This window comes from Dacryopinax primogenitus, assembly GCF_000292625.1.
Source record: "Dacryopinax primogenitus strain DJM-731 SS1 chromosome Unknown DACRYscaffold_20, whole genome shotgun sequence".
Taxonomy (NCBI): Eukaryota; Fungi; Basidiomycota; class Dacrymycetes; order Dacrymycetales; family Dacrymycetaceae; genus Dacryopinax; species Dacryopinax primogenitus.
Window position 1 is genome coordinate 21,502 of NW_024467217.1, and position 8,949 is coordinate 30,450.

The 8,949-nt window shown below is 55.6% G+C and overlaps 5 protein-coding genes across 5 annotated transcripts in view; 2 read left to right on the top strand and 3 right to left on the bottom strand.

Moving 5' to 3' along the window:
* Positions 1-151: 151 nt before the first annotated feature.
* Positions 152-1,183, top strand: DACRYDRAFT_96680 (uncharacterized protein; the record flags this gene model as incomplete). Its single annotated transcript, XM_040777393.1, has 6 exons — positions 152-199; positions 258-368; positions 417-572; positions 620-721; positions 771-1,058; positions 1,106-1,183. 6 exons carry the CDS (start codon positions 152-154, stop codon positions 1,181-1,183), a joined length of 783 nt encoding a protein of 260 aa, XP_040624923.1.
* Positions 1,184-1,404: 221 nt separating this feature from the next.
* DACRYDRAFT_58052 (uncharacterized protein) lies at positions 1,405-1,653 on the bottom strand (the record flags this gene model as incomplete). The annotated part of the gene is made up of 1 exon (XM_040775480.1): positions 1,405-1,653. A coding segment is annotated over one exon (249 nt), but the record flags the coding sequence as incomplete, so codon positions are not given.
* A 266-nt stretch (positions 1,654-1,919) lies between these two features.
* Positions 1,920-5,692, bottom strand: DACRYDRAFT_118809 (uncharacterized protein; the record flags this gene model as incomplete). The annotated part of the gene is made up of 3 exons (XM_040770661.1): positions 1,920-4,087; positions 4,159-5,234; positions 5,287-5,692. 3 exons carry the CDS (start codon positions 5,690-5,692, stop codon positions 2,243-2,245), a joined length of 3,327 nt encoding a protein of 1,108 aa, XP_040624925.1. The 3' UTR covers positions 1,920-2,242.
* A 320-nt stretch (positions 5,693-6,012) lies between these two features.
* On the top strand, positions 6,013-8,093 carry DACRYDRAFT_111009 (transketolase; the record flags this gene model as incomplete). The annotated part of the gene is made up of 4 exons (XM_040769160.1): positions 6,013-6,033; positions 6,083-7,124; positions 7,172-7,277; positions 7,331-8,093. The coding sequence occupies 4 exons, from the start codon at positions 6,013-6,015 to the stop codon at positions 8,091-8,093; spliced, it is 1,932 nt and encodes a 643-aa protein (XP_040624926.1).
* Positions 8,094-8,528: 435 nt separating this feature from the next.
* The window catches only part of DACRYDRAFT_24579 (uncharacterized protein), a gene marked incomplete at its 5' end in the record, with an annotated part of 1,277 nt that continues 856 nt past the window's right edge, over positions 8,529-8,949 (bottom strand). Inside the window, 2 exons of the mRNA XM_040773744.1 lie at positions 8,529-8,680; positions 8,783-8,907. The remainder of the gene's footprint in view (positions 8,681-8,782; positions 8,908-8,949) is intronic.

Genomic DNA, 8,949 nt, shown 5'->3' on the forward strand with positions numbered 1-8,949 from the left:
GAGTTTCAATGCAATATTGAACGGAGTCTTCACATAAGGGTCCAAAACAACGATTCAATAACTGAAACACTTACAGTAACAAGCATTGATTTTCAGTCCAGATCGATATTCCTTTTCAAAGAGAGCATTGGAGTTCATTACGGCGGTGAACATGCCGAATCAGGATACAGATGATCTGGGATTAGGTGACGTCTTCGAGGCAGGTACAGCACTGGCATCATTACGTTTGTTCGACGCTAACATGAATTTCCTCGCAGGCCTCACCGAGTCCACCGCCTCCGGAGCCAACAATAGCATACTACGATCTTGATTCGCCGGTAGAAGGAAGCGAACGTGGTCCACGGCTGACGATTAGACTGGTTGGATCGGTACGTAATTCATATGTCCCGAGAAGAACTCGCTGACAGACTTGGTAGCATCCACTGTGGGGCCACTATCTCTGGAATTCCGGAATCTGTCTGGCTAAATATCTGGAGCACAACCCGACTCTGTATGCAGGAAGTAATGTACTTGAACTCGGAGCCGGGGGTGGTTTGCCGGCTCTTGTCACTGCTCTACGGGGAGCGAAAAAGGTGCGCCGCTCCAGGACGCTCATGTGGCACTTCTGACCATTCACCAGACCGTGATCTCCGACTATCCTGATCGAGCACTAGTAGAGAATATCGAGGTCAATGTTGAGCGGAATGTGCCAGAGAAGGAGAGGAGTGAAGTAGCAGTGTTGGTGAGCTTCGCCCCGGCTCGTCGTTCCGCCCCAGCTGAACCATACGGAGGGCTATGTCTGGGGCGCCGACACTACACCCTTGCTCTCTACCATCAGTCCGTCCCGATATTTCGACCTCGTCCTCCTCAGCGACCTTATATTCAACCATTCTCAACATGAAGCGCTCCTGAAGAGTTGCGAGCTGCTGACCGACCCTCATCCGCAATCAGATCAGCCAAGCGTCCTAGTATTCTACACGCACCATAGGCCCCATTTAGCAGAGAAAGATCTGGACTTTTTCAGATTAGCGGAGAGCCGGGGTTGGATATGCGACAAGTTTTTCGTAGAGCAGAAAGAGGTGGGCGCTTGTTAGTGGTGGGATGCGTGTTTGCTGACGGAGCAAAGGCCATGTTTGCTGATGACCCCGGCGATGTGGTCGTTCGGTCAACTGTACACGGATGGAAGCTCCGACGGCCAATATAGGCTGGCGTGGTTGGCTCCTCCCACACGAGACTGGCCTCAACCCCTCGAGTTAGCGACAACCTGGAGAATTACCGCCAAAACGTATTTGTATCGAGAAACAGAGAACGGTACACGGTATATTCATAGCCGTGTGTGTTATATCACAGCGGGATTGCATGGTCGTTGTGACATGGATATTGTTGTAGCTCGCTGAGCGATGTCGAACGAAAGTTCGTGACTTCTCAATACGTTGTGAGTTGGTGACCGAATGCGCAAAACTGCACGTATGGTAGTCCAAAGTTACGTGTATTGGAGAAAGACAAAAACATGGAAGATTCAAAAGCAAAAAGAGCAATAAATATTGTGCGCCGGAGCGCATCCACTCTGGAAAGCGTGTCATCCTTGTGCAGGGGCCATGCTAATCTTCTCTGTATCGTTCCAATTTTTTCGTATGTCACCCCGAAGGGGACAGTAATCAAATGACGGGGAGAGGGGTCCTGCACTGGGATTTGCGTTTGACGCGAGCGTCGTTGTGCACGGACGCGGGTTTTGGTTAGGGCCGGTCTGTTTCCTCTGGAGTGCTAGCGCCACCGTTTCCCAGCCAAACCAAATAGAAACGCTTTGTCCAAAATATCATTGTGTGTCTCCAGCATACAAATGCATATGCATGTGCTTTCATTCGGAATAGGCAGCACCCGTACAGTCAATGCAGCCTCTCACTCATTCCACACTTGATTGAAGGAAATGGATTAAAGGACTGATATCTCTGGTAACTAGGGTTATCTTGGCTACACAGTGAGTACAGCATTTCTGTACGTGTATGAATGGATCAATCTGGATCTGGCTGGAGAGACAGGGTAAACTAACGAGGGTATGGTCGACCACGGGGGATGATGGGATTGCTCAACAAGATGTTACCAAGGAAAAAGGAAACGAAACAGAAAAAGGAAACAAGAAAAGGAAAGGCTCATAATACAGCCAGGGACGTCAAATAAAAAGAAAGATAAGAAAACTCCAATTTCCAAAGATTGCAGACCCAAAAGAACGGTAACGGTAACGGTAACGTGTGTCGAAAATCGTTTACTCGACATCCTCCTCTTCTTCGGATGCCTCAATAAGGTTATGCAGCGGTGCACCGTGTACGTATCGGGGGAAAGACGACTGGATCTTGTCAGGTTCGAAGAGCGCCGAGCCTTCAGAAGACGGCATCCCTTTGGGGGAAGCAGTCGCTGGGCTCGTTGTCCGCGCCGGGCCTGCGGGACTTTTAGGTCGCTCGACAGGCGCAGCAGGCACTGAGAGCGTCGCTGAAGCGGCAGGTACGGGTACGGGGATCCTCGATGGACCAGGGTCCGTTGCCTGCCTATCCCGTTCCTGATACAACTCGATAAGTGAGCTGACGCCCGAGGAATGCTTGTTCCCCGAAGGCCGGCTCGACTGCCAGCCGCCAACGGGTATTCCGCCCGGCCCACGGGGATCAAACGGCGTGGCGTTGTCCGGACCAGACAAGTCCGTCATAGCATCGGCATCGTCGTCCCCCTCCTCCTCACCCAGCCTACTCTCACCCTCAGTCATGCTCTCCCTATACTGCCTCTCCCCTCCCTCTTCGTCCTCAGACTCGGGCGGCGACGGCCCCGCGGTAGGGAAGATGATTCCCCTCCTGTTCCTGTTCGGAGCCCTGTCAGGAGGTAAGGGGAACTCGTGCCCTAGGCCCGTGCTCAGACCCACTGGGGTATGCTGCTCATGCTCATCAGACTCGTATTCCTCCGGTACGGGGTACACGCTTCCCGGGCTTGGGCCGTCGGGGGTAGGGACTCTCTCTCGGTTGGCGTACTGCGCTTCGTCCTCTGCCTGGGGAGCGTGCTGGCTCACGGGCGAAGCAGGGAGTTGCGGCTGCGGCTGTCCCTGCCCCTGTTTGGAATTAGCAAGCCGTATATCGACCCAATTCTCCTTAGGTCTCTGTTTCCTCCCACTCTGCCTCTCCTCATCACTATGATCGCTCAAGCTAGCCGAGGCAAACTCGACCTCCACAGCCGTTTCCTCCGAGGGGATAGCAGGAGGATGCCGACCGAGCGCTTTGAGCCTATTCAGAGGTCCGACAGAGGTACTCGGATGAAGAGGAAAAGGCGGTCGACGGAGTTTGTTCGCTCCTTCTGGGTGCTGCCCCGGCTGGAGAGGAGAGGAGATCTGCAGCCGGGGCTTGTCGGGGGGCGGGGGTGGGCCTTGACCCTGCCCTTGACCCTGACCTTGACCTTGGAGGTTGAGCGTAAGCTTGCGGGTGTTGTCTGCCCGCTCTCCCCGTTCACCAGCAGCGATCAGTCGCTCGAACTCGGCTTCCCTGTCCGGGCTCCGAGGGGCAGTAGACACCTGCTGCGGAGGGCGAGTAGTGATAATCGGGATAGGGATGGGGATAAGTTTCTTCCCTCGGCCGGAGAAGAGCCCGCCTTTCTTCTTCTTAGGGTTGAGCAGGCTTTCCCTATACTCCCGCGGGACGAACTCTTCGAACACGAACCACTGGGTACTGGAACGGTTGTCTACTCCATAAGCCGTGAGAGTGCTAGGCGCGCGCTGGTCGGCACTGAGCTGTTCAGGCGCAGCGCGGTACTCCACCAAAACCCAATTACAATCCCTGAACGTGCCTTCCGCACGGTCCATCCAGCCTGTGCTCAAGAGCAAATCGGCACAACAGTCGATAAACGTCTCGTCCACGAGCTTGTCCCTGCCATGCACGGGATGGGTGTCCCACCCGAACTCGGGAAGCGATTTCTGCTGCTTGCGGAGCTTTTTATGAAGCTCAGCTTGATGTTCCGGCCAAGTGTTGATGCTCTCCTTGACAGGGGGGGAAAAGTCGAGCGAGAAATCGTCCCGTGTGAACCCGACGTTGGCAAAATCAGACCACGCCATCGTGTCCCTCTTGGATGGCTGTCGCTAGCAGGTACGGGAGACGGAAGGAGGGGGAAAACATCAGCAAGTGGGGCAGGGATGGGGATTAGGCTCACCTTGCGCGCGCTCTCGGTCAGGTCAAATTCTAGCTTCTTCGGGTCCGCGACGTCAAACCCGGAACTCTCGAATATGCCCCAGCGGAGATCGGTAAGACTCTTAAACTTGTCCGCTTCGGGGATGACGATCGTCCCGAGCACGGTCGGCCCGTCGACGCGGTCTTTCGGGGGCGGGGTGGGCGGCACGCGGAGGTAGGACGATGTAGGGAGAGCGGTAAGGGGAAGGTCGAGTTTCTTTCGATAGTCTTCGCTGTACAGCGGTTGGGCGGTCTTGCCCGGCCCGGCAATCCGGCTCCATTCACGGATAGGCTGGTCCGGAGCTGTTTCTGCAGGCCAGGTAGAAGCTGTCTGGAACAGGTCGGGGGAATAGAGACGGACGTTTCGCCTGACAGAGATGACTCGGACTGTTTTGGCATTCGGCCGCGGGCGGTCCCGCAGTGTCCCTGGAGGGGGGAGCATTGCTGGGTAGCCTCGGACCCAGTCTTTGAGCCGCGTGGGGAGGGAGACGCCTGATCTTTGCTGGAGCTCCCAGTCCTGCAGCCGGATAAATGCAAGGATCAGGTGTTCCGTGGCGTTTGACGCTGAGAGGTATGCCTGGTACGTGGCTGTGAAAGGCTGGGACTGGGGCCCGAGGCCAAAGATAAGCGGGCCGAAGATGTTGGCGAGCGCGACTGGGGTGAGCCCGGAATAGGTCGCGTTCGCTGCGAAGCGGGATAGGAGAGGGAAGAGGACGGCGAGAAGGGGGCGAACGGGGGGAGGGAGTTTCGGGGGGAAGGAGAGGTAGGCGTCTGGTGCGTAGGCGCTGGCGCGTTCTTCCTCTCGCCATGTATCGTATGCCGCTGAATCTAGCAATCCGCGGAGCTCATAAGACCCGATGATACGGACTACACGGGCAATCCCCCAGCGCAGCAGGGCTGCTAGCTCGTGTGGCCCGGAGAAACGTACTTCATCTCGCCAGCGGCGGTCCTCGGACTCTGGGGCGGTGACGGTGCGTAGGAAAGCGCGTATGAGGGAACGTATGCGGTGGGAGGAGAGGTCTAGCGCGCGTGTGGAGAATAAAAGAGGGGTTGTGAGTGCTGGACTGTGTCAGCGTCGCCGCGGCGCTAGAGGGTAGGAAAAGGAGGATACCTTTTGCTTCGAGCTCTTTCCCGACGACGTGGATGAGGTTTGTGACTGTCTGTAGGCCTAGTGTGACCTGGCGACCCTCGGCGAGGTAACCGACGTCCTGGATGATCTCCTGTTCATCCGTTTGTGCGGGGATGTGTGCATCAAGATACCTAGGAATTGCGGGTAAGTCGGGCAAATCTCTGTCGAACGCGGAAAGGTTCCTGGCGCGCTGATTCTGCGTTGTTGGTGGGAGTAGTTGCTGGTGCGTGTCTTGATATATACCAAATTCTGTGATTGTTACTGCTTGACCATTTGCAGAACCGGCTGAGCGTGACTTTGTGAGAGGATAACCTGGTCTGAGGAGGTTGTTTGGGTTTACTGTCTGTTGTGCTGTTGATGATTTTTTACGAGGGGTGAATATGGACATGCGTAAGCAGGCCAGAGTGGGTGAGGTGGTTGTTGCTGTTGATGAGGAGGAGGAGGAGGAGGATGAGGAGGATGAAGATGAAAGAGAGAGTAAGAAAGAGGGAATGAATGACCAGACTTGGATTGGTGTCGTCTAGGCAATGGCGGTGTGCAACGAGGGAGGCAAGGGGGATATGCCGCGTGTAATTGCTCTCCACCAATAGGAGAACGAGTTCGGTCATCCTCGGCGATAATAACACCCATCCAGTATCACATAAGTACAACCCTCTCACTCTCTCCCTTCATCTTTAACCACCATCATCCCCTTCTCTTCTTCACATCATGGCAGACGCAGAGAGCAAGGTATATCCTACATATATGCGCATACATTCACCTAACAACACTCAAACAGTTCCCAATCGACCTCGCTTCATATAAGAACATCGCCCTCGACCCTACAAAGCCTTCTCTCACAGCACAAGAGAAGGAGGCAATCCAGTACAACATCCACCTACTCCGTGACGCAATCATCCTATTCACAGCGACAGGCGCAGCACGCGGCGTATCCGGTCACACAGGTGGGCCATACGACACCGTACCTGAAGTAGTCATCTGCAGGGCTCTCTTCCATCATGCCGCTACCGTACCTGGATCGCCCCAGTTCGTCCCCACCATGTTTGACGAAGCTGGTCATCGTGTTGCGACCCAGTACATCCTCTCAGCACTGAACGGTGACCTCCCGCCCGAGCACCTCCTCCACTACCGCGCCGCCTACTCCAAGCTCCCCGGCCACCCCGAACTCGGCCTCACCCCCGGCGTAAAGTTCTCCTCCGGTCGCCTCGGCCATATGTGGGGACACGTCAACGGCGTCGCCTTTGCTAACAAGGACAAGACAGTCATCATGCTCGGATCTGACGGATCAGAGCAGGAGGGTGACGACGCCGAGTCTGCCCGGCTGGCCGTTGCCAAGGGACTCAACGTCAAGCTGCTTATCGACGACAATGACGTGACGATCGCTGGCCACCCGAGCGAGTACTTGCGCGGGTACGACGTGGGTCGCACGCTCGAAGGCCACGGGCTCAAGGTCGCCCGCTGCCTCGGCGAAGACCTCGATTCCCTCTGGACGGGGATCACCACCATCCTCGCCACCCCTGGGCCTGCGGCGCTCATCACCAAGCGCAAGATGTGCCCAGGGGTCAAGGGACTCGAAGGGAGCACGCACGGTCACGATGTCATCCCCGTCAAGACTGCTGTTGAGTACCTCCAAGGACGCGGGTACGGCACGGCCATCACCGACATCCTGCTCAACATCAAGCCGACCACTATCCCATATGTGTACGAGGGCTCGTCAAGGGATAACAACGCTAACCGTGTTGTGTTCGGCGAGGCTGTTTCGGACGTCCTCGATGGGCTTAGCAAGGAAGAGGCTGCAGAAAAGGTCATGGTCATTGACAGTGGGTGCCTCTCCGCTTACGGGCGGACGTTGGCTGATTCTCTGCAGGCGACCTCGAGGGCTCCACCGGCCTCAAGGTTATCCACCAGAGGCATCCCGAGGTGTTCGTCACCTCTGGTATCATGGAGCGTGGCAACCTCCTCGCCGCAGCTGGGTGCGTCCCTCCCCTTTCCATTTCCCTCTCCCTCACGCACTCACTCCCCTCAGGTTCGGCTTTGACAAGAACAAGTTCGGTGTCTTCTCGACCTTCTCTGCCTTCCTCGAGATGTGCATTTCCGAGATAACAATGGCACGGCTGAACGACTGCAACCTCCTGTGCCACTTTTCCCACTCCGGCGTCGACGAGATGGCAGACAACACCTGTCATTTCGGTATCAACCATTTCTTCGCCGACAACGGTCTCTCCGACTTGCATTCCTACCTCTACTTCCCGGCCGACGCAGCCCAGATGGCCGCCGTGATCAAGAAAGTTTTCTTCCAGCACGGGATGCGTTTCGTCTTCTCGACCCGCTCGAAAGTGCCCTACATCCTCAACGCCCAAGGCCAGCGGTACTTTGAAGCTCCGGGGTACGAGTTCGTCCCAGGAAAGGACGAAGTGATCCTGGAGGGCACAGACGGATATGTCGTCTCCTTCGGAGAGATGCTTTACAGGTCCTACGACGCCGTCCTCCGGGCACGCAAGTCTGGCGTAAACGTCGGGCTGATCAACAAGCCCACCCTGAACCTGGTGGACGAGTCCGTCCTACGCAAGATCGGCACCACAAAGTTCGTCCTGGTCGTCGAGTCCCAGAACCAGAAGACAGGCTTGGGGAGCAAGATGGGCACGTGGCTGTTGGAGCGCCAGTTGACCCCTAGGTATGGGTATATGGGCACGGTGAAGGAGGGATGTGGTGGGTTGCAGGAACAGATCCCTCACCAGGGGCTGGACCCGGAGAGTATCCTCGCGAAGATTAAGGTGTTGGCGCAGTAGGCGGGTGCGTGTGTTGTGTTATGTTTACGCTGCTGGGTGGGTGATGGGATGTACACAAAAAGAATGACTGATCGATGACTGACTGATTAGAATATGAATGAAATTGGAATGAAATTTTAGTTGTCCTTTACAGTGAATTTGTTACTTGTGGACGTGGGCCGTCAGTTCTCTGAGTGTTAACGTTGCCTACTCGTTACAAGTAAAGATAGTTAGATCAATATGATAATACCCAATGAACTGAAAATAAGAAGAAATAACCTTGGTAGTCAAGCCACGACTTAACCGAACCCATCCGCCCATCGGTTTCGGGAGATCAACCCGCCCTTTGCCGTCTTTTCTTCTTCCCACCCGTCCAGCAATACTTATGTACCCAACCACTACGAACATGGACAGCACACAGCACACAGCACACAGCACTCCACCACTTTCACCCGGACGAACAACGAACAACTATCCATCTGTTTACAGTCACTCAGGACTCAGGACTTAGGACTTAGGACTTTGGGCTTAGGCTAGGATGAGTATAGACAACTACCTCTTGACCCGGTATGGGTATCTTAAAGTAGTCGACATGCTTTCCATACCCGGTACGCTCTCACCATCTCCTCCCCATCTCCCCACCCAATCCCGCACAACTACACCTACTCATCACCGTGCTCATCACCGTACTCATCACCCACGTTGCGTAGGCCGCCCATTCCACCAACCCATCCCCAAACATATCTACGACGCAGAACGTGCTTCGGGCTGTATAACCCCAGAAGACGAGAAAGTGTTGTTTAGGGAGAGCGCGAGACCCGTTTGGCTCTACTCTGTGCGTCCCCCCCCCCCCCCCCCCCCCCCCCCCCCCCCCCCC